The following is a 24791-nucleotide window of genomic DNA, read 5'->3' on the forward strand; positions in this document are numbered from 1 at the left end:
GCAGTGGTGCTATCTCAGCTCACTGCAACCTCTGCTTCCCAGGTTCAAGTGATTCTCCTGCCTCAGCCTCCCGAATACCTGGTATTACAGGCACCTGCCACCACACTCGGCTAATTTTTTTTGTATTTTTAGTAGAGACAGGGTTTCGCCACGTTGGCCAGGCTGGTCTTGAACTCCTGACCTCAATTGATCCACTCACCTCGGCCTCCCAAAGTGCTGGGATTACAGGCGTGAGCCACCACGTCCAGCCAGGATCTTTACTTTCTATTAGAATTTTTTCCCAAGGCACAGAGTAAGTGCTCAATAACTATTTACTGGATGAACTGAATAGATTTCATATAGGTGTATGTATGTGTGTTTTAGAGCAAAGTTTGCATTGATCTTAGAAACGACATGTAATGCTCCAGACTTCTATAAATTCAACTGAGGCAGGAGGCTGAGGCAGGAGAATTGCTTGAACCCAGGAGGCGGAGGTTGCAGTGAGCCGAGATCATGCCCCTGCACTCCAGCCTGGGTGACAGAGCAAGACTCTGTCTTAAAAAAAAAAAAAAAATTCAACTGAGGGTTTCTTACCTAATAACTATGTGTTGGATTATCCATAGTCGATTAGAGAATAAGTTACCAAAAATTACTTGAAGACAGTTATCCAATTTTCAACCAAAAGCTTTACATGTATGATTTTGTTTAGTCCTCACCACAACCTCACAAGGTTGATACCATCATTGTCAAGCCCCCTTGTAGAAACTGAGATTTAGAGAGTTTAAATTACTTGCCCAAGGCTGCACAGCTAGTGAAGGGTAAAGCTGGAATTTGAACGGAGGCAGTCTCACCAGAGCCCACAACCTACTATTACGTTATGTTGCTAATGAAGCTGTATTCCCACCACCTTCAGTATTTGCTTGGAGACTGCGTTTTTTTTGGAGACAAAGTCTCACTTTGTCACCCAGGCTGGAGTGCAGTGGCATGGTCTCGGCTCACTGCAACCTCTGCTTCCCAGGTTCAAGTGATTCTCCTGCCTCAGCCTCCCAAGTAGCTGGGACTACTGGGACTACAGGCATGGGCCACCACCCCCAGCTAATTTTTGTAGCAGAGACAGGGTTTCACTATGTTGGTCAGGCTGGTCTCAAACTCCTGACCTCAGGTGATCCATCCGCCTTGGCCTCCCAAAGTACTGGGATTACAGGCGTGAGCCACTGCACCCGGCCTTTGTTTGGTATTGAGCTTTCTTTTCCTACTCAAAAGGAGGAGCAGATGGACTCCTATAGGTGCTACGCTAGCCTCAAAAAAATTTAAGAGCCACATGAAGTAGGCCAACTCACTGTGCTGATAGGAAAGGTGAGGTGTACGGAGAGGACCCAGTGTCATGTTGTGAGTTGGAGTTGAGCTGAAATTGACTTAGGTATTTCAGGCCTTTATTGCAACACCAGCTGCTTTTCAACTGACCCTTTCCCCACACCCACCACTGCCTCTGCAGTCCCCAGGTCCTGCCCGAGACCCACCTGAGCATGTCATCCATGCTCTCAGTGATGGTGGAATCATAGATGGGATCTCCCAGTCTGCTGGCCAGGGCTAACGCAATCTTCAGGGTCTGAAAATACAGAGGGGATATGGAAGAGGCTGCCAGACCCCTCCCAGCACCCACACCCAGTGGATTTTCGTGTGTGAGAAAACTTGGAGGTGATTTAGTCCTGCCCTATGGCAGTACCCAATCTCCCCACTCCTAATATCCCTAAATCCAGGGAAAGGCACAGGGGTCAGCCTTACCTCTGCCACCCAGTGAAGAGCCTGTTCTCGGGATACCAGGCTGGTGAGATTGAAGCCCTCCAGGATGTTGAGAGCACTGATGAGGGCAGGGCCCGTATGCGGGGGTGGGGGACTAAGAACCAGGTGGCCTGAAAGGACAGGAAGTGACCGATGGCAGGGTAGGGGTCAAGGCACCTTCACATCCCATCTCCACATCCCACCATCACACACACTGATACCACCGCGCTGAACCCCCTCGCCAGATGGGGAAACTGAAGCACTGAGAGGCAAAGAGACCCATTCAGGTTCACATGGCAAGTCAAGGGCAGGGCCAGGACTTGAACTCAGAACACTGGTCTTCAGTTTCCTCTGCCATTTGAGAAAACTAAGGCTCAAGAGGGCTGTGGCTTGCCCAGAGTCACACTGCAGGCTGTCAGCAGAGCAGAGCAGAAACAGGTGACCAGATTTCCATATTCCTGGCCTGTCATGTGTCTCCTTTCAGCTCTCCCATAGGCCAGGATACTATCCATGACTCCTGATGGTCTCATCCAGCCCCAAACTTCTTGGCAGCAGCAACCTTCTCTTCCTATTCTGTTACTAGATGTTTAGACATCAAAGGAATAGCTGATGCATAACACTAACATTAATTAATTCATTTAGTCCTCATGGTGGCTACTGTTAGGACCACACATATTTGATAGGTCCAGAAACTGTGGTACAGAGAGACAAGGGGAATCCAGAGCACTTAAGGTACTAGCATTGTTGAGACAACCCAGGCTGGGAAGGGGAAATGGAAAATCCACATTCAGTGCGTGCTCTGATAAGGGCAACTTCCTACATCATCTCATCAAATCCTTATGGGCATCCTAAGATGTAGGCACTAATATTATTTCCATTTTAAGGAGGGAACCAACCAAGGCTCAGAGTGGGAAGCAGCTTGTTCAAGGCAAATGGTACAGTTGGTACTCAAACCCAGGTCTTCCTAGCTCCAATGCTATGCTTGTTCCTTTTTTCTTTTTATTTATGTGTGTGTTTATGTGTGTGTGCGCGCACGCGCGTGTGTGAGATAATGGTCTCACTCTGTCACCCAGGCTATAGTGCAGTGGCACAATCATGCTTACTGTAGCCTTTACCTCCCTGGCTTAGGCAGTCCTCCCATCTCAACCTCCTGAGTAGCTAGGACTACAGGCACACCACGACGCCTGGGTAATTTTTAAATTTTTTATAGAGACCATGTCTCACTATGTTGCCCAGGCTGGTCATGATCTCCTGGGCTTAAGTGATCCTCCTGCCTCAGCAACACAATGTGCTGGAGTTACCGGCCTGAGCCACTGCACCCAGCTGATATGCTCTTTCCATTGCTTCATATTCCACTGCCTCTGGCAGAGGAATCAGGTTGGAGATTGAGGCCTGGAAAGTTGAACTCAGAGAAAACCTTTCCTGGGGCTTGATGTGATCTGGCTCTCCTATAAGGGAAAGAACCTGAGAATTGTCTGAGAAATCCAGCACCTGCCACCTTGGGTTCAGCAAACATGGACCCCACCCATATCATAAGCTTGGTTTTCTGGATCCCCTGTTGGTTTTCCTGAGTTTGGCTAGTTAAGTTCTATTCTCTCCTCCGGCCTCAATTTCCCTTTGGCACAATGAGTTGCTGGGTCTATGACTGTCTTGAAGGTTTGTTCTACCGTGAAGCTTGGATGGACTTTGACAGTGCTGCTGGGGAGAGGGCGGAGGCAACACAGAACCCAAATCAAGAAAATCTATGGCCAGAACCCCAACTACCAGGTCGGACCTTTTGACCAGGTCCACCCCCCAATATCCTAAATACTTGGGGTAACTGACCCCACAGCTACTTTTCAGAAGGTGGGCTGGCTCTGGCTTGCTTCACAGTTGGCTGCCCAGGCAGTTCACTGCCTTAGTTTCTCTCCTGTGAAATGGAGAGGAGTCGCTAGGCCAAAACGATGTGGCCATGGACTGGGAGGCTTCTCCTGAGTGGGGACCCTGGGAGCCGGGGGAGAGGTCACCTCTGTACACGCCACACACAGGCTTCTCCACAAGGGCGCTGTAATTGCTGAAGTCCTCTTCGGTTATGACACCCCCTGCGTGCTGAGCCTGGAGGGGAGAGAATGAGAGAATGACCTCCCACAACTGTGACATGTGGTTTTGGCCTATAATACATGTTTGGATCACAGACAGGTCAGCTGTTTATAACTTCTGTGCCTTCTGCAACTCCCATCATAGCCTTTAGAGACCCCATTATCCTTAGATACCTGAGGAAAAAGGAAGGGGGAAAAGCACTAACATTGAGCACCTATGATGTGTCACGCATTATACTGGGTACATTCCATGAATGACCTCCTTAGCTTGCCATTCAAGACCTTTTGTGATCTGGCCCTGGCCTACGCCTCCCACCTCATGTCCTGCTGTTCCCCAGTGAGTTCTATGCAACTGCAGAGTGACCTACAGTTCCTGAACTCATGCCTTTGTGTCTTTGTACCTGCTGCTCTCTCTGCCTATGGAAAAGGAAGATTTTCCACTTATGGCACACTTGCCTAGGAGATATCAAAACTGAATGCTGCATCTCACCACAACCAACTAAAGCCACTAGAAAACCATGACTTCGAGTGATCCTGGAAGGACTGACCCTTATTGGACATAACCAAGCAGTCATTATTGACCAATGAACCAATCTGGTACAAACCATTGGGCTCATTCCATCCTATCCAGTGTGCTGACTGTCAACCCTAAATTAGCATAACCACTCTGAATCCTTTCCTTTTTTGTGCTTAGTAGTACTTGAAACCCTTGATTTATCTATCTTCAGCAAATTCCACATTGAATTTTTTTTTTTTTTTTGAGGCAGGGTCTCATTCTGTTGCCCAGGCTGGAATGTAGTGGCATGATCATGGCTCACTGTAGCCTCAACCTTCCCAGGCTCAGATGATCCTCCTGCCTCAGACTCCTGAGTAGCTGGGACTATAGGCACATGCCACCACACCTGGCTAATGTTTGTATGTTTTGTAGAGATGAGGTCTCACTATGTTGCCCAGGCTGGTCTCAAACTCCTGAGCTCAAGTGATCCACCCCTCTTGGCCTCCCAAAGTGCTGGAATTACAGGCATGAGCCACCATGCCTGGCCCATTTGAATTCTTGAGTTCCTTTTTCTGGCAAGTTAATAAATTTAACTTTGGGTTTATTTTTGTCAAAGATCTGATGGTCTTTGTTACAATCTCCTGCATTCCCTTTGCCACCTCCAGGAAAGAGCACACAACCCAGGCCTGGCCACTTGGGGCATTCCCTTCTGTGCCACAGTGATTGATCTGGGAATAGTCATGAGACCTATCATGAGCCAATAAGACACAGCCTGGAGGCTTTTGCTGGAACTACTGGGAAGGAGAAATGCTCTTTCTCTGGGATAGCTTGCTGGAAGGATGGTCTGATATGGGCTGGTGGGGAGCAGGTGGAAAGGATCTGAGAGTGAATCCAAACAAAGGAAAGTAGAGTTGAAAGAGAGAGAAAGAGGGAGAGCAAATCCTAACACAGTGGATTGATAATCTGGACACAGAAGAATCTAAGCCAGTAATCTCCTGGACTTTCCAGTTAAGTGTGTTTGAGTCTATCACCACATCCAGTGCCCTGCATAGGGCCTGGCACAGAGCAGGCACTCTGTGAATGTTGAATGAATAACAGACCTATTTAATTCCCACAACTGTATGGCAGAGATAGATCTAATCATCTCCATGGCTCAGATGAGAGAACCACTGAGTTAGTCTATGCATCCTTATCATGAACATAATTTTCCATTAGGAGTTTTGCACCTTTTTTTTTTTTTTTTTTTTTTTTTTTTTTTTGAGACAGAGTCTCGCTCTGTCACCCAGGCTAGAGTACAGTGGCCGGGTCTCGGCTCACTGCAAGCTCTGCCTCCCGGGTTTACGCCATTCTCCTGCCTCAGGCTCCCGAGTAGCTGGGACTACAGGCGCCCGCCACCTCACCTGGCTAGTTTTTTGTATTTTTTTAGTAGATACGGGGTTTCACCGTGTTAGCCAGGATGGTCTCGATCTCCTGACCTCGTGATCCGCCCGTCTCGGCCTCCCAAAGTGCTTACAGGTGTGAGCCACCGCGCCCGGCCCCGTTTTGCACTATTAATGACAGTTCTCACACCTATTACTGCCTGAGACTGGGACTCTTTGGGATTGGATGGTGACTTTCTGTGTCAATCTCCCCAGTCTTGATAGTCAACAATGAAAGAGGTGCTTCCCTCAGTCCCTAGAAAACCCAAGAGCAGGGAAGGATTGTGAGCTTAGGGAAGCTGAGGCCGATACTGGGTCTCCACCAGGCCTGGGAGGGACATGACAAGCCCCTGCACAGGTTGGCATCACCCCTGAGAAGCCCAAAGGTAACTCTGAATCAAGACAGAATACTTCTGGCTAGGCACGGGGGCTCACACCTGTAATCCCAGCATTTTGGGAGGCCAAGACAGGTGGATCACTTGAGGTCAGGAGTTCGAGACCAGCCTGGCCAACATGGTGAAACCTCATCTCTCCTAAAAATACAAAATTAGCTGGGTGTGGTGGTGCACACCTGTAATCCCAGTTACTCGGGAGGCTGAGGCAGGAGAATCACTTGAACCTGGGAGGTGGAGGTTGCAGTGAGCCAAGATCACACCACTACACTCCAGCTTGGGTGACAGAGTGGGACTCCGTCTCAGAAAAAAAAAAAACAACAACACTTCTATCATCCCAGGAGGTTTTTCATGTCATATCCCAGTCAACTCCTCCCAGCCCCACCATCCACTGATCTGATTTCTGTCGCTAGAGGTTAGTTTTGACTGTTCTAAAATTTCAAATGAACATCATCCACAGTAAATAATATAGAAAGAAAGGGAGGGAGGGAAGAAAGGAAGGAAAAAATGCAGATAAGGATGTCCTGCAATAGGGACCTTGGGGCATGCCCCCACCCGCACAACATGAGCACTCACCTCTGCCACCATCTCCAGTGTGAGGTTGCTGCCCGCATAGAAGGCGGCCGGGCCAGAGGTGCCAAGTACATCCAGCACCTCAGCCAGGTCGGGCCGATGCAGCAGTGAGCCAGGTAGTGGCGGGCGGCCCGATGGCAGGAATGTCTCCCGGAAGCGCTCGGACATGTTGGGTGGCAGCTGTTCAGCCAGGGCACGGGCTAGAGGCAGGGACGGGAGGCTGGGCAGGGCGGGGCGCCAGGACTGGACCGGATGAGACGCGCAATAGGTGGGGTAGATGGGAGCTGAGTGGCCCACCCTAAGTGCCCCGACCCCCCAGGAGGCTGTTAAGTGTGAGGCAGGGATGTCTCAGGGCCCTTCCCAGACCCCCTCGTTTGAGGTCGCCTCCAGGTGAGGGTGGGATAAGGTGGGGAGGGGGGTCTGAGGAGCAAACTGGAAGAGAGGGCCTCTCTGGCTTGGGCCCCAAATCTCAAAGATTCTACCCCTCTCCGTCAACCTCATGTCTCTCCCAAATCCCCAGGCCCCACTGACCTAGATCATGAGTCACGTTGAATCCATCTTGGGCCACAGCTGCTGCGAAGGCCAGGACTTGGGACCATGGCAGCCTGGGGGAGCCGGAGAGCAGGGGGTGGAGGAGGTCCTGGGGGAAGGAGGAGGGGTCCTGGGGGGAGGGGGGTTCCTGGGAAGGAGAGTCCTGGCAAGGGAAGGGGATATTAGGAAGGGGAGTTTGGAAAGGAAGAATCCAGGGAAGTAGGAGAAGGCCACCCAAGGAGAGATGCAAACGGGGGTCCCTGGTCCCCAGGGGGAGGGTTGTTACCTGCCATAGAGCTGGTGAGCTTCATGTAGCCCCTTCACCATTCCAGGAACCCCCACCAAGAGCCCAGGCTGGGCAAGGCGGGCAGGCGAGGGAGAGAGGAGACCAGGTCACTGGAAGGGGGGTGCTGGGCTGAACTCCGCAGAGCCCCAAGCCAGGGATGGCTGGCACAGGGGAGAGACACAGGCCAAGTATCCCAGGGGAGGGACAAGCTTTCCCAAGCAGGCACCCCTCCCATCTCCCTGACTTCCTATCGGCAAATGCAGAAAGGCCTCTTTTAGCTGCCATAGTTGAGGGATTTATAAATTAAGCAAAACCTTTCAAGACCCAGGACATAACCAGTTTAGACAGCCACCTGTCTACATTGGATTTCACCAACCCCTGCCCCCCCTTTTTTTTTTTTTCCTGTTACCCAGGCTAGAGTACAGTGGCATGGAGTACAGTGGCAGGCTCACTGTGGCCTCCAACTCCTGGGCTCAAGTCAAGCGATCCTTGGCGCATGCTACCATGTCTGGCTAATTTCAAAACATTTTTTGTAGAGACAAAGTCTCACTATGTTGCTTAGGTGGTTCTCAAACTCCTGGCCTCAAGCAATCCTCCTGCCTTGGCTTCCCAGAGTATTGGGATTACAGGTGTGAGCCACTGTGCCCAGGCAACCCTGCCTTTTAAAATGGTAGACAAGGGACCTTCATTTAACCTATTCAGTTTCACACCACCCTTACTCTGAGCTCTGAAGGTTCAGGGGTGTGTTTGGCTTTTGCCACTGCACTAAGTACCCATTTTTCCAAGTTATTTGATTTCTTCTTTTTCTCTCAGCAGACAGTTGGTTTGCCTCTAGGAGTTCCCCTCTAATCTTTCTTTCTTTTTTTTTTTTTTTTTTTGAGATGGAGTCTCGCTCTGTTGCCCAGGCTGGAGTGCAGTGGCCGGATCTCAGTTCACTGCAAGCTCCGCCTCCCGGGTTTAAGCCATTCTCCTGCCTCAGCCTCCCAAGTAGCTGGGACTACAGGCGCCCGCCACCTCGCCTGGCTAGTTTTTTGTATTTTCTAGTAGAGACGGGGTTTCACCGTGTTAGCCAGGATGGTCTCGATCTGCTGACCTCATGATCCGCCCGTCTCAGCCTCCCAAAGTGCTGGGATTACAGGCTTGAGCCACCGCGCCCGGCCCCCACTCTAATCTTTCAATATGTCAGGGGCTGGGAAAGTTACAGTCAATTGGCTCAGAGTGAGATGTGTGAGTTTTATTGCATCAACTTTGTGACATTTTGGGGTACTCAGTAGCCTTTTTTCTTCCTTTCTATGTGCCAGATAGGTAAGACTGCCAGAGAAGTAAGGTGTTGCAGTATTATCTGTAATGAACCAGCCAAATTTTCTAGTTCATTATTTTATTTTGGGGGCTGCCTGTCTCTCTCATAGCCTAAGAGAATCCTGCTCAACTCTTTTTTTCCACTCTCCTAGTAAATACTTAGCAAATTAATGCTTGGGTTAGCAGAAGGGCAATGAAGAGAGACTCCCCTGAACTCTCTCTTCTCACCAGGGTCCCCACCTTGGTCTCCCAGGATCTTTGCAGGGTCTCTTCCCTGAGGGCCCCTGGTGCGGACTCCCGGAAATCAATTACGTGGCTCTCATTTCGTCGGATGTCATGTACCAGCATCACGCCCCCACTGGGAGAGACACAGAAGGGGAAGCGTGATGATAACATGCTACCTCTCCGTACAATTAACATGCCACCCCTCCACCACCAGTGGTGACAGCTGTAGGCTCAGTTTGTCATTTGGGGTCAGGTGTCTGAGCCCCCTCCCCAGCATAATTCATAGACTCAGCCACCCTGAGAGGATGGGAGCGAAACCAAGAGGGTTGGAGACCCAGGGTCCATGGACCTCTTCTACCCTGTCACTGGAGACTTTAATCCCTGATTAGGAAAAGCCCAGAGACTGGGAGAACAGGATGTTCTGCCCCATGCCCCCAGCCTGGGCCAGAACTGGACCCCTGCCAGCTTCCTGCACCTGTCTACTTGGTGTGTCCCTTGCCCCTCCTCCAGGACTGGATTATGTAAGGATAGAACATGCAAAACCAAAAGAGGAATTTCTTTGGTAAGGCTTGGAGAGCTGATCTTATAGGAGTCAAGATAGGAACTTTGTCAGCTTGTTCCTTTTCTGTGGCTTCTTTACATCTAGGATGGGGGCTGCAAACTTAAATGCCCACAGCCAAATGACAAAATAAGGCAAGCAGGACAGATAAACAAGAGGAAGTGGTAGAAACTATGGCAAACCAGACAGCACATGCCCCATTATGGGAAGCAGCTTCTATTCCACTCCAGATAACTTCAGCCATGTGAGAATGTGGGCCCACCTTGTTATCGAATTTCCCGATTGTTCAAGAGATGTTAGAAATCTGGATTTTTATGAAAATTCTTAACTTTTTAACAAGAGCAAACAAAATTTTAAGACAGTTCAGTGTCTAAACCAAACCAGTCTGTGTGCTGGGTGTTGTTCCTGGGTGGCCAGTTTGCACCTTCTGTTTTAAGAGTTCTTAGCGTGGGGCACATTTTTGGAGGACAGAGGGTCCAAGGCTTTTCATCAGACCCATAGGGATGTATGATCCTAAGAGTTTAAATATCTCTGCCTTAAGTGATGACAGTATACCTCCACCTGTGCACCTTAATTTATGGTTTACAAATTTCTTTTTCCAGTTAAAAAAAAAAAAAAGCTTCTCAAAACACTTTCAGGTTTTCCATAAAGTAGCTTTGCTCTTCTGACTCCATCCAGGAAGAAGGGGGTGCAATTTGGTATAGAAAGAGAAAACGCAAGCAGTTGGGGCCCAACTGCCCCTCTCCCTAAGTTAGGAGTGCTCCACATGAGGCCTGCAGACCAGGAGGCTAGAAACAGGCCTGGGGGACACCGACCTCCACTGCTCCTTACCCGCCCAGGCCAGAACTGTGGGGAGCCACAATCCCCAAACACAAGGCTGCTGCCACCGCTGCGTCCACAGAAGATCCCTGTTTACTGAGCACCTCGATGCCCAGTGAAGTGCATCGGGCAGCATCGGTCACCACGGCACCCTGCTGGAAGATCTGGGAGGGGAGAGAGGACTTGGTAGGGGCAGGAGGAGCTGTCCGCCTCCCTAGGGCACCTCCACTAGCCCCAGAACTCTAGGGGGGGATGAAGGTCGATGCCCTATCCTCTTGTTGCCTTGACTCTGCCCTCATTACCCCAAGTGCCTTCTAATGGATCGAGCCCCTTCCTTGTTCTGTCCCTCTCACGCCCTGGAGTTCCTCCCTTTGGGACCTTCCTCTCCCAAGTCACCACCCTCTGTCCCCTTCCACCACTCAGCCATTCCCCAGTTTCCACGGTTCCTCAAACATTACCCCACTCCCTCCTCCCCAGTTCCCTCCCCCTCCCCATTTGTCCCCCTCACCTGGGGGTCTCCAAAGTAGATCTGCATGACCAGCGCCACAGTGACACCTGTGGCGAAGGTGAGACAGGCCGTGACGATGACCGTGAGCCCGTCCTGGCGGCAGGAGCACTCAGCTGCTGCCGCAGAGAACGGGTCTTTGCGCGTCTCGCGTAGCGGCGACCCATCTTGGCTGCCCATCTCCGAGGACGATGATGGCAGCCGCTGCAGCCGTGCTGACTTCAGGAAGGAGTCCGGGTCTGCAGGCAGGCAGCTGGGTCGGTCTGGGCACCTCCTACCCGGCCCTGCCCACCCTCTAGGCGGAACCATTCAGCGCTTTCCCCGCCCTGCCCCTATCACACAACCCCCCCACTGGCTAGCACTACTCACCTCTCCTCATCTTTGCATGCACCCCAGGACAGGCGGGGGCAAAAGTGCCCGGCTGGGAAGAGACAGGGACCTCCCCAGCTGGGCAGCAGGGAGGCTGGATTCCCGCCCCTCCCTGATACCTAGGCCAAATTTCCTGGCACCCAGGCCCCAGGGCTGAGAACACTTCCCGGGGGGTGGGGTGGGGGTTCCAGCCCTCCCTGGAAATCGGATGCTGCCCCAGTTGGGGCTCAGCTGCTGTGCAAGGAGGCAGCTACATAAACAGAGTAGAGGGACCCTCCCTTCCAACCTTACTTCAGTTATCCGTTCACTCATTCCTTAAATATGGAGAGCCCTATGTTAGGTGCCAGGGGAAGGGAACAGATAGTTCCTGCTCTCATGTGGTTCATAGAGCCCTGGAAGAAAAAGCCCATAAGCAAAGGAATCTATAATTACAAGTTGTGGCAGGTGCTATGAAGAAAAAGGAGGAAATGACAGAATAATGGTGGGTGGTAGGGGATGGAGGATTCCTTAGCTGCAGAAATCATGGAAGGTCTCTCAGGAAGTGACTTTTGAGCTGAAAACTGAGGGATGAGAAGGAGCCAGCTATAATGTAGAGCAAGGAGTACGTGTGTGGAATGTTCTGGAAAGAGGGAATAGCAGATGCAAAGGCCCTAAGGTGGGAATGAGCTTGGTACATTAGAAAAAAAATAACCAAGGCCTGGGCGGCTCTGGTGTAGCAGGCATGGGGAAAGAGTAGTAAGGGTGGAAGCTAGGCCAGATACATGCTGAGTGCGGTGGTTCACTCCTGTAATCTCAGCACTTTGGGAGGCCAAGGCGAGTGGATCACTTGAGGTCAGGAGTTCGAGACCAGCCTAGCCAACACGGTGAAACCCCGGCTCTACTAAAAATACAAAAATTAGCTGGGCATGGTGATGTGTGCCTATAATTCCAGCTACTTGGGAGGCTGAGACACAACAATCACTTGAACCCACGAGGTGGAGGTTGCAGTGAGCTGAGATCGCGCCACTCCACTCCAACCTGGGTGACAGAGTGAGACTCTGTCTCAAAAGAAAAGAAAAAAAAAGGAAGAAGATATGTGAGGCTCTACCAGCCTGGGGAAATGCTTGGGTTTTACCCTAAGGATTATGGGAGGTCACTACTAGAGAGGCTATTTTTGTTTGTTTTTGAGATGGAGTTTTGCTCTTGTTACCCAGGCCGGAGTGCAATGGCACAATCCTGGCTCACTGCAACCTCCACTTCCTGGGTTCAAGCAACTCTCTTGTCTCAGCCTCTCAAATAGCTATGATTACAGGCACATGCCACCACGCCTGAGTAATTTTGTATTTTTAGTAGAAACAGGGTTTCAGCATGTTGGTCAGGCTGGTCTCAAACTCCTGACCCCAGGTGATCTACCCGCCTCAGTCTCCCAAAGTGCTAGGATTACAGGTGTGAGCCATCACACCCAGCCCACTACTAGAGAGTTTTAAGCAAGAATGTGAAACCATCTGTTCTGCGTTTTGTTGTTGTTGTTTGAGACAGGGTTTGGCTCTGTTGCCCCAGCTGGAGTGCAGTGGCACCATCTCAGCTTACTGCAACCTCTGCCTCCCTGCAACCTCTGCCTCCCAGGCTCAAGCCATCCTCCCACCTCAGCTCAGACTCCTGAGCAGCTGAGACTACAGGTGTGCCCACCACACCCAGCTAATTTTTGTAGTTTTTGTAGATGGGATTTTGCCTTGTTGCCCAGGCTGGTCTCAAACTCCTGACCTCAAGTGATCCACTCACCTCGGTCTCCCAAAGTGCTGGGATTACAGGCAAGAGCCACCGCGCCCAGCCTGTTTTGTGTTTTAAAAAGATCCCTTTGGCTACTGTTTGGAGACAGACTGGAGAACGATAAGAGTGGAGGTAGGAGAGAACTGAAAGCCCACTACCTGCTGGTGGCTATGGACAAGTCACTCAAGTCATGCACCTCACCTTCCTCATTCTAGTAATGGAGCTAATCCCTAACTGGTGGGATAGGGGTACAAGGATTCCATGAGGTGATGTGCACCCAGTGCACTGTAGGTACTCACTCCAACTTATTTCTATTCCTTTTCCATCTTGGCCAGGGCTGAGACCCTCTTCCATCCCATAGCTCCCTTCTCTGAGTGTTATTAGCTGTGAACCTAGGTCCCTAAATGGCCTAAAGGTCCTAGGTGTTTATGAACAGTAAAGAAATAGTCTGGTACCTTGACCTTATGCTGTATTCACAATATGTTTTTTAAAGTTTATTCATTCAATATTTTTTTAGTACCTGCTACTGTGCACTAGGAGTATAACCCTTTTAAAAGTCTGTGTGATAATATTAAAAACTGACCATTTTATTGTTCTGTTTAAAATACATGGTTCACTGATGCCAACATAATAAATATCCAAGTTCCTTGTGGTGTTTAAAGGCCTACATGATCCACAATCCCATCTTTTGTGTAAATGAGAAACCAAATATATAGATAAAATGATGATATATGCAACAAATGTTTATAATTACAGAAGTTACTCTTGGGGAAGGATACTAAAGATGGGAATGAAATGGGGTGGGAGTTTTTTTGGTTTGAAATTTTTACCACTTACATGTATTTCCTTTTTAGAAATCAATACATAAACCAGGAGTGCTAGTGCATGCCTGTAAGCCTAGCTATTCAGAAGGCTGAGGCAGGAGGATCACTTAGAGTCCAGAAGTTCAAAGCTGCAGTATGATTGCAATATGAATAGCCATTGCACTCCAGGCTGGGCAACACAGAAAGATCCTGTCTCTAAAAAAAATTAACATCTATATTTTGAAATGAAAAGGAAAAATTACAGGGAGATAGGAATGGGAAAGGGGACTTTTTTATTTTTCCTCACTATTGCTTTTTTTTTTTTTTTTTTTTTAACCATGAACATGTAACTTTTGTTTTTGTTTTTGAGACATAGTCTCACTCTGTCGCCCAGGCTGAAGTGCAGTGGCACAATCTCAGCTCACTGCAACCTCTCCCTCCCAGGTCCTGCCTCAGTATCCTGAGTAGCTGAGGTTACAGGCACACGCCACCATGCCTAGTTAATTTTTTATATTTTTAGTAGAGGCAAGGTCTCACCATGTTGGCCAGTCTGGTCTTGAACTCCTGACCTCAGGTGATCTGCCTGTCTCGGCCTCCCAAAGTGGTAGTATTACAGGCATAAGCAAACGCACCCTGCTGTTTTTTTTTTTTTTTTTTTGAGACGGAGTCTCGCTCTGTCGCCCAGGCTGGAGTGCAGTGGCCGGATCTCAGCTCACTGCAAGCTCCGCCTCCTGGGTTCACGCCATTCTCCTGCCTCAGCCTCCTGAGTAGCTGGGACTACAGGTGCCCGCCACCTCGCCCGGCTAGTTTTTTGTATTTTTTTTAGTAGAGACGGGGTTTCACCGTGTTAGCCAGGATGGTCTCGATCTCCTGACCTCGTGATCCGCCCGTCTCGGCCTCCCAAAGTGCTGGGATTACAGGCTTGAACCACCGCGCCAGGCCTCACCCTGCTGTTTTTAAACTTTACCTTCAAAAAAAGGTTATCTTCTGAGAATCTCCCTCACTTGATAATGCTTGCCTCTAACCCTCAACACCAGCACCAAAGAGTCTGTAAATAAAACTGGAATTCATCCAAACAAACAGATGTTAAACACCCACTGTGGGCACAGAACTCTCCTTGGCCCCTAGAAACGTCTTTTGTTGTTGTTGTTGTTAATAGAGACAAGGTCTTGCTATATTTCCCAGGCTGTTCTTGAACTCCTGGGCTCAAACAATCTTCCCGCCTCAGCCTCCCAAAGTGTTGGGATTACAGGCGTGAGCCACTGCACCCAGCATTAGAAGTTTCAAAAGAAGTGCGGGAAAGGGTTTTGAACTTATATTTATTGATGCTGACTACATATTAAGCATTTTACATATATTCCCTCATTGAAGTGTTCCCAAGACTTTATGAAATAGGTCCCACTCTCCCCACTATACAGATGATAAAACTAAGACCGAGAAAGGTGATATTGCCCATCTCAGGTCATAAAATAAGTAAGTGGGCCAGGTTTGGTGGCTCATGTCTGTAATCTCAGCACATCGGGAGGCCAAGGTGGCAGGATTGTTTGAGCCCAGGTGTTCGAGACCAGCCTGGGCAACATAGTGAGACTCCTGTCTCTACAAAAAAATTTTTTTTAATTAGCCAGGCATGGTGGTGTGCACCTGTTGTCCCAACTACTTGGAAGGCTGAGGTAAGAGCATCACTTGAGCCTGGGAGTTTGAGGCTGCAGTGAGCCATGATCACACCACTGCCCTCCAGCCTGGATGACAGGGTGAAACCCTGTCTCCAAAAATTTAAAGTAAAATACAAAATAAAATAAAATGAATAAGTGGCAGAACCAAGAGTCTGTGTAACTAGAAAGCCTCCTTCCCATTGCTCCACATGGCATCAAGAGCCATTTCTACCCTCAGAAACCAACCTTACAAGCTAATTTTTGTTGCTATTTCTTGGTACTTATTGTTTTGTTTATGAGACATAGTTTTCCTGCCAGGCTGGAATGCAGTGGTGCAATTTCAGCTCACTGCAACCTCCACCTTTGGCTTCAAGCAATTCTCACGCCTCAGCCTCCCAAGAAGCTGGGATTATAGGCATGCACCACCATCCCAGCTAATTTTTGTATTTTTAGTAGAGACGGGGTTTCACCATGTTGGCCAGGCTAGTCTCAAACTCCTGGCCTCAAGCAATCCGCCCATCTTGGCCTCCCAAAGTGCTGGCATTACAGACGTGAGCCACCGTGCCCGGCCCTAGGTACGGTTTAATTTGTTTTCTCCAGTCAGATATAAGAATCCGGGAGATAAAGGTGACACGCCCCTATCATAGCTATTCAAGACTCTCTACTCCACCAGTCCATCATAGTTATTCATTTATACAATAAAAATATTTACTGAGTACCTACTATGTGCACTGTGGAACAGCTAGGGCAATAATAGTGTTGATTTTACTGATTGGGAAGAGCAACAGCAGGATACTGGGAAAAAGATTAATTTGCAACCAGATTAAGATGGGAGAAAAGACAACAAGTTCAATTTTGGTTATTATAAATTTGTGGGACACCAGAAGAAGATGTCTGGAGGTTGTTGGCCTAGTAGATATCTAATTTTTACCTTCAGGGCTCATCCCTGGTATCTGCTTAGATACCACTTCTTATTCAATTTTCTTTTAAGGAACATTCTCCTCAGCTCACTCCCTCATCCCTGACCAAAGTATATAACTCAGACTTGACCAATCAGAACAAGTACCTCTGTGCAGTAACAGGCATGTGAACAAAATCCAGGCCAATAAGACCCAAACTTTCTTCTTTTGCTGAAACTATTGGGAAAGAGAAAGGCTCTCCTTCTATTACACTTAAGTTGCTAAGTTAATAGGATGTAAGCCTGTAGCTGCTGGGGGCATCTTGCCCCCAATAAAATGGGAGGTCTTCTGACAATGAAGCCCACCGAAAGAAGGCAGAGAAAAAGATGGAGAAAAGTCCATTCCTTTTTAGGTACCTTAATCCAGCTATGCCTGAAACCCATATCCCTGGACTTTTCAGTCGTGCTACCCAGTAAAATTCTCTTTTTTGATGTAGCTCAGTTAAGCTGGGTTTATGACAAAATAATCCTGAACAGAATTGATTATATAAGTCCAGAGTCTAGGAGAGTGATCTTGGCTAGAGGTTAGGGTCATCCCTGGCTTGTTGTTTACTCCCTTAAGGGGAGAATCACTAAAATAAAATAAAATATATAATATAAATTTTATATGTATATATAATTTTGAGACAGTGTCTCACTCTGTTGCCCAGGCTAGAGTGCAGTGGTATAATCCAAGCTCACTGTAGCCTCAACCTTCAGGGCTCAAGCCATCTGCCCACCTCAGCCTCCCGAGTAGCTGGGACTACAGGCATGCACCACCACGCCTGGCTAATTTTTGTATTTTTTGTAGAGACAGGGTTTCGCCATGTTGCCCAGGCTGGTTTTGAATTCCTGAGCTCAAGCAATCTGCCCACCTCAGCCTCTCAAAATGCTAGGATTACAGGTGTGTGCCACCATGCCCGGCAGAATCACCAAAGATATTTGAACCAGGGAGTGACATGACCAGAAGTGCAGGGTGATGGATGGACTGGGGTGGGGACAGGGGCAAGAGGTAGGAGGCAGGAGGAGTAGGAGGAGCCTATGAATAATATTGATAAGAGAGGTTGGTGGTTTAGTCTACAGTGGTGATGACAGGGATGATGAGTAGGAATTTGGAAGATACTTAGGAGGGGTGCAGAGAGCACTTGATCACCATTTGGAAGTGAGAAGAAAAGGAGTCCAGCATGCCATTCGTTTTTGGCAGACTGGGTGAATGGAGTGTCATTAATGGAGAATGGCAGTGGAGGAAGAGCAGGTGCATGGGGAAGGGATATGATGAGTTCAGCATAGAACATGCTAGAGATGAGGCACTTGCAGGACATCTGGAGACACAGGCCTAGGAGAGAAAGGAACACATGAGCTTAAAGCTCAGAAAAAAGAAAGTATTTCCCAACCTTGGAATGATCACTGTCTAGCTCTCTTTCCCACAGAGCCTGATGTGGGATGCCTGGCACTTGGGTTTAGGGAATGGCAGGCCAGAGGCAAGCTGGGCACAACCACGGTCCTGGCTAAGAGGATGGTGCTGTGCCACTAGATGGCACTACCAGGTTGAGAACACAGGAGGCCATGTCAGCCTGCAGTCTGGTCCAGGTGAACCAAGGGAGTCTTGGGGCTTGGAAGTAGGATTAGGAGACATGGCATTCGTATGATTACACTGATATGATGGCAACACACAAACCTGGCGCATAAATTTGGCATAAGTTATAAGCTCCCAGAAGCTCAGATGACTAGGATCTTTGCTGGATTTCCGTACAGGTGAGGGCAGAGCCTGTACTAAACTTCCCAAAATAATCCCTGAGGTTTTGGAACTTGCTCTCTCCTACCATTATTTCATCCTGAGATGTTCTCTCTCATGCATTTATTCATTCAACAATTATTAATTGAGCGCCCAATAAATATATAGAGATGAGGTTTTGGGTTTTTTTTAATTTGTTTTTTTTTTTTTGAGACGGAGTCTCACTCTGTTGCCCAGACTGGAGTGCAATGGCATGATCTTGGCTCACTGCAACCTCTGCCTCCCAGGTTCAAGTGATTCTCCCTGCCTCAGCCTCCTGAGTAGCTGGGATTATAGACAACTGCCAGCAGGCCTGGCTAATTTTTTTTTTGTACTTTTTGTAGAGACAGGGTTTTGTCATGTTGGCCAGGCTGTTTTTGAACTCCTGACCTCAGGCAATCCACCCGCCTTGGCATCCCAGAGTGCTGGGATTACAGGCGTGAGCTACCACGCCCAGCCGGTGTATGTTTTTTTTTTTTGTTTTTTGAGACTGAGTCTCACTCTGTCGCCCAGGCTGGAGCGCAGTGGCATGATCTCAGCTAACTGTAACCTCTGCCTCCCGGGTTCGAGTGATTCTCCTGCCTCAGCCTCCCGAGTAGCTAGGATTACAGGCACCCACCACCACACCCAGCTAATTTTTGTATTTTTAGTAGAGATGGGTTTTCACCATGTTGGCCAGGCTGGTCTTGAACTCCTGACCTCAAGTGATCCACCTGCCTCAGGCGTGAGCCACCGTGCCTGGCCTAGGGAAAAGGTCTTGATGCTGGAGAAAGGAGAGTGAACAAAACAATCATGGTCCCTGCCCTCATGGGGCTTACAGACAAGGAGTAATCAGATAATTGCACAAATAGGCTGGGCGCCTATTTGTGCCTGTAATTCCAGCACTTTGGGAGGTGGAGGCAGGAGGATCACGAGGTCAGGAGATTGAGACCATCCTGGCTAACACGGTGAAACCCCATCTCTACTAAAAATACAAAAAATTAGCTGGGTGCGGTGGCGGGCACCTGTAGTCCCAGCTACTCGGGAGGCTGAGGCGGGGGAATGGCTGAACCCGAGAGGCGGAGCTTGCAGCGAGCCGAGATCGCACCACTGCACTCCAGCCTGGGTGACAGAGCAAGACTCTGTCTCAAAAAAAAAAAAAAAAAAAAAAAGATAATTGCACAAATAAATAATCAGATTTTGGTAAATGCTAAGACACTTACAAAGGGCCAGAAGAAAACATGTCAGGCAGTTCCAGTCTCTAGGTCAAAAGAGACAGGCATTCTCTGTTGAGCTGGAAGAGGAAACTAAGGCCCAGGACAGGGTAGGTGTGCCCATTGTCACTCAGTGAGTCAGGGCTGTATTAGGACCAGAAGCCTCACTCCTGACTACTGAATAAAAGGCCTAGCTTCAGGCTGATATCCATCACCACACATCTTCCCACTCGTCTCCCTGCTACCTCCTGATTTCACTCCCTTTGGAAAATAAGCTTTGATCTGCAGCCCTGACATTTGATGCCCATAAACCTCTCAACCCCATTCTCATTATCTCCTCACCCCCACCCCATATAGATGCAGTCCAGTCAGGTTGGCAAGGGCTGCTGGTTAGGGCCAGATGACCAGAAAGTGTAGAGAAGAGAATTTGGGGCTCTCAGACTGGGAGCAGCTAGGGAAGGGCCAGGCCGAAAAAGCAGCATCTGCCAGGCTGGGAAGAGACAAGGCTCAAGTGCAGGCACTGCGAGGAAGCGTGAGTGAGGTAGAAGGATGCTCTAATGCCAGGAAGTGACGTGCAGGGACAGAGGGATGGGGGATGAAGGATGAAGAATGGAGGGGAGGATGGAGCTGGGCCACATGGCTAGGAGGAAGAGCAGCACGGAAGGAATGCACAGAGAGCTCTTTGCCCCCAGGTTCTTCCAATCCCTGTCTCCTCCCTCTCTACTCCCACTTCTCACAATTCCAGCAGAGGGCTGAGGGGAACACAGTAAAATTCTGGAGACTGCTTCCTAGCGAGCAGAGTACCTTACTAATACCCTGGCCAGATCCATGGCTTGGGGAGAGGTGGGGTAATCCACAGAACAGTGAAGGCGTTCTAGTCCCCAAGGACTTTGAGAGGTCATGCAGTCCATGCCTCAGTCTCCCAATACCCAGCAGAGCGGAATCATATTCTCTTTACCCCTCCCTACACATGAAGAGATTCGCCGCTTCTCTCAGACCCTCTGCTTCCCACAATCCCTGGCTGTGGGGAACTTCTCTTAAGGCATAGATTGGATCCCTCTTGCTGCAGTCTCTGACTTGGTTTCTCGTATCCTGTCCTCTGTGGCTAGAGAAAGGCCTCTTCTGGGTGATCACAGATGTTCCTTAGGATCTCCCCTCCAACATTCCTTCATCGTTAGTTGGTTCTTCCCAGAAGGTAAGCCCAATCCCTTCTACTGCAGTCCCTAGCACACTCCCCGTTGTCGCATCCTACGCCTCCAAGGCAGAAATGCACCCCTTCCCCACCAAATAATTAACAGAGACAAGGGAGAAGAATGGAGAGGTCCAAGAAGATGGGGATGAATTAAGGAGATGGAGCTGGAGGTGGATGCTCTACACAGAAGAAGGAAGACCGGTACTTCCCAAGGCAGGGCAGGGACGGGGCCAGCGGGCCTCACCGGTGTCGGGGTCTCCCAGAAAGGCGTCCTCGTCCTTGCGGCCCCTCAGCGGGGCCGCGGGCGCCGGCTCGTCCTCGGGCAGCCGCGGGAAGCTGGTGATGCTCATGTAGTCCACTGGCGAGTAGGCGCCCAGGGCGCTCTCCTGGCTGGCCTCGTTCTCCGCCGCCATCCTCGCCCGCGCCCCCCAGCAGCGCAGCGCCTGCCGGAAGTGGCTGCGGCGGGGGAGTGGGAGGGCGGAGGGCGGGGCCTGAGCTTCGGGACAGCCGGGAGGGGGCGCCTCACCCCGCCCTTGCCTGTGTCCGGGTCTGACTCGCCCCCGCCTGCTCAGCGCTGTCAGCCTGCAGCTGGCACGCAGGTGCGCGTAGATGGAGAGCCAGGAAGGCAGCGCAGGATCGAGGGGAGAGCGCGGAGCAAGCGAGACTTCAGTGGCTCTGCACTTTACGCAGCTCAGGGACCAAACCCCTTCCTCTTTCCAGTCTGAATCCAGCTAGTATCCTCCTCAAATCCCAGGCTTCCTTTTCGGGCTCCAGACCCTTTCACTGACCGCAAATCCCTCTAGACCCCGATCCTGTCTCTGACCCCAAACTCCTCGGACCCTGGACCGCTCGTTGAACTCCGAGATCCTCCTCCTCCGATTTTAGACTCCTCCTCCAACCTTAGACCTCTTTTTCGACTTCAGACTCTGTCTTCACCTGCAGGCCCTTTTGAAAACCCCAGCCCATACTTTGTCCCCAGGCCTCTTTGACTGCAGACTTCTCTTTGGAGAACAGTTCCCTCCCCTGACCTCAGATCCCTTCCCGCACCCCGACACTTCTGACTCCTCTTTCAACCTCATTCTCAAACTTTAGTGTGTGTTAGAGTCTTTGAAAGTGGATCCCCAGATTCCACTCCAGAGATCATGATTCAGTAGGCTGGGATGAGGTCCTTGGAACTGAATATTTACCATCATTTTAAGAGTTTTTGATGTGGTTCTGGAAAGGACACTTTGAGAAAGAAGGAGTGGTGGTAGTGGTGGTAGGGCAGGAGTGGGCCAAGGTGGGGAATAGGTCTCCATAGTCTGAATGTCTGGGTTCTATTCTGCTACCGCTCAAACACTGTAATCTTGGGCAAGACAATTAATCTCCCTATCAGTTTCCCCATCTGTGAAATGGAAAGAATAATAGTACCCATTTTAGAGGGTTGTCATGAGGATTAAGTAACAGAATGGAAAGCAATTAGTATAGGGGCTTGGCACCTACTCAATAAATGACATCATCATCATCATCATCATCATCATCATCATCATCATCATCATCATTGCCTTAATCTGGTAAACTCATTACCTCCAAACCCATCCATCCTCTCTCCACTTAGAAATTCCAACCACACTACAGCTTGTACTACTTCTCCATATCCAAGGATGAGGGAGGTTCCTTCTCTTACGAGGTCTCTGGTCCAAACTTTCATTGTGAAGTCCACAGGAAGAGAGAGGGGGCTGGTGAAGCCTCTATACACACATTCTTTCTTTCCCAACCCCAGACCAGTCTCGGATAGCCTGAAGTGCTTGAAAAATCTACTATATGCACAGCAGCTGCAGTAGCAACTATAGACAGGAGGGGGAAGCAGTGTGTCGGGAACAGCTCTGGGGTTTGGGGGTAGGACTTGGGAGAGAGGATAGGAAGGAGAGGGCTACTCAGAGCTGTGTGGTAGGAGTGCCCAGGGAGGGTAACAATCTATCGCCAAAACGTGTACCCATTGTGTGTGCCTCTCCCCACCCCAGAGAGTGCTTATCCCCTCAGTGATGTCTGTAGGGTCTATTACACTACCCTGAGGTCTAATCCCTCCAGTGGGACCTTTCTCCACTCAACGAGGTCTGCGCCTTCTCAGTGATGTCCACTCCCACAGTGTAGCTGGTGGCTCCTCAGTGGGGTTTGAGTCCTCTGGTAGGGTCCATGTCTCCTTAATAAAGTCTATATCCTCTGTATCTCCTAGGGGAAATCCATGTCCCCTCACTAGGGTAAGTGCCCTTCAATGCCATTCATGTCCTATTAGCAGGGCCAAGGGCCCTTCAGTCGAATCTGAGAACCCCCAGCAACATCTGCGCTCCCTTAGTGGAGTCCATGTACTGTCAGTGAAGTGTGTGTCCCTTCGGTGCAGTGGATGTCTCCTTGATGAAAGTATCTGACCCCTTGGTGGGGTCCATGTCCACTCCAAGAGGTCTGTACTCCTTCAGCAGGCCCTGAGATTCCCACCCTCCTCAGGATTGGGCAGACTCTTGGTCTCCCATAGGAAGATTTTTTTTCAGCTTAGGGTGTGCAAGGTTTACGGTCAGCTGGGCAAAGAGCAGGGAAGTAGGTGGGAAGGGAGGCTGGGCTAGATGGGGTCACAAGGCCTGTGTAGGCTTCAGGAGGTGGGAGCTGCCTGCTTCAGGCCTCAGAATCACTCTTGCAGTTAGAGATTTAAGAATCCTTCCTGCCTTGACAGCCAGTCTGTGAACTGATGGGTGAAATGAGTCCTTCTTCATGGTGAGTGCAGGTGAGAGACGGAGGAGGGTCCTGCCTGACTTCTTTCTGGGGTGGAGGGGCTAGAGGGAAGCTAGAGGTAATTAAGCCCAGGTTGTAGTGGTGGTGGGGGGGGTTTCCCTTGGTAAAGTAAAGAGATTGTGAAGGAAAGAATGTGGGCTGGGTGCGGTGGCTCATGCCTTTAATCCTAGCACTTTGGGAGCCCAAGGAGGGCAGATCACCTGAGGTCAGGAGTTCAAGATCAGCCTGGACAACATGGTGAAATCCCATCTCTACTAAAAATACAAAAATTAGCTAGGCGTGGTGGTGTGCACCTGTAATTCCAGCTACTCGGAAGGCTGAGGCAGGAGAATTGCTTGAACCCTGGAGGCAGAGGTTGCAGTGAGCCAAGATTGTGCCATTGCATTCCAGCCTGGGTGACAGAGCGAGAGACTCTGTCTCAAAACAAAAACAAAAAACAAGAATGTGAATGATTTTTCCTCTTTGCACAGACTCTGATATTTTACAAGCCTTAGCTTCAAGCCTGATGAGGAAGTAAAACCAAATCTAGAGTCAAGGAACCTAGCTTTGACTCTAACTTGATCGTTATTTGCTCTCTGACTTTGCACCAGTTCCTTCCCTTTCCTGGGTTTGCCGTTTGTGCAATTAGAAAGTGGGTTTATCCCGGGAGGTGGAGCTTGCAGTGTGCTGAGATCCGGCCACTGCACTCCAGCCTGGGCGGCAGAGCGAAACTCCGTCTCCAAAAAAAAAAAAAAAGAAAGTGGGTTTATTATAAAAAACCTGAATGTGTCTCCTAGTCTTCACTTATTGAGTCTTGTACTTTAGATCTGGATGGAGATTTGTGAAGGCAAGGAGATTGAAGACATGTCCTCATAAGAGGGAAAACATCTGAGCTGGTTCCAGGGTGAGCAGAGAAGGGGTGCTGTCACCAGAGCATGCCCTCAAGGTCATGGGAGAAGTTTTTCCGGAGGACGGAATGTGGGTGTGGCTCAGAGAAGGGGGAACTAGAGGAAAGGGTGTCACCTGAAAGGGACCCTACCGCACATGGCTTTCCAACTCAATGGGGTGATAGTCAGGACTGTGCAATCAGATTACGGGGCGGCTCCACGATGGACCTTACTCAACTCCTCTCCTTAGTCCAGCCCCTTCCCTTTCGATCCCCGCCCTAACCCAACCCCTTATCTGTCACTCCAAGACCCCACCCCACTCTGGTCACTCCATGGCTCTGCCTCCTCTCCTATCACAACCAGCCGGGTTACTCCCCATCACTCCATGGGCCCACCTCCTCTCCTGTCCTGCCTGGCCCCGCCCCTCCTCTGGCATTCTACGGTTCCACCCTCTCACTTGTCGCACCCGGCCCCGCCCCTTCTGCTTTCACTCGACAGCGTCACTCCTTCCGGCAAGTCAGCTCCGCCCCTATCCCGGGACTTTTCCT

General features: G+C 49.8%; 1 protein-coding gene across 3 annotated transcripts in view; it reads right to left on the bottom strand.

The window, feature by feature from the left end:
* The window catches only part of GGT7 (gamma-glutamyltransferase 7), a 29709-nt gene extending 8638 nt beyond the window's left edge, over positions 1 to 21071 (bottom strand). For 2 of the 3 annotated variants that reach the window (XM_023220495.1, XM_023220493.1), the window contains exons 1-10: positions 20856 to 21071; positions 10946 to 11181; positions 10450 to 10601; positions 9075 to 9192; positions 7536 to 7603; positions 7250 to 7323; positions 6722 to 6918; positions 3768 to 3855; positions 1765 to 1892; positions 1500 to 1588 (exon numbers count right to left, since the gene is read on the bottom strand). In XM_023220495.1, coding sequence (XP_023076263.1) covers positions 1500 to 1588; positions 1765 to 1892; positions 3768 to 3855; positions 6722 to 6918; positions 7250 to 7323; positions 7536 to 7603; positions 9075 to 9192; positions 10450 to 10601; positions 10946 to 11181; positions 20856 to 21024 — 1319 coding nt within the window. In that variant the 5' untranslated portion in view covers positions 21025 to 21071. Of the gene's footprint in view, positions 1 to 1499; positions 1589 to 1764; positions 1893 to 3767; positions 3856 to 6721; positions 6919 to 7249; positions 7359 to 7535; positions 7604 to 9074; positions 9193 to 10449; positions 10602 to 10945; positions 11182 to 20855 lie in introns of all 3 variants that reach the window. The other variant, XM_023220494.1, reaches the window with a different exon arrangement.
* Between the last annotated feature and the right edge of the window lie 3720 nt (positions 21072 to 24791).

This window comes from Piliocolobus tephrosceles, chromosome 20 (assembly GCF_002776525.5).
Source record: "Piliocolobus tephrosceles isolate RC106 chromosome 20, ASM277652v3, whole genome shotgun sequence".
NCBI classification, from domain to species: domain Eukaryota; kingdom Metazoa; phylum Chordata; class Mammalia; order Primates; family Cercopithecidae; genus Piliocolobus; species Piliocolobus tephrosceles.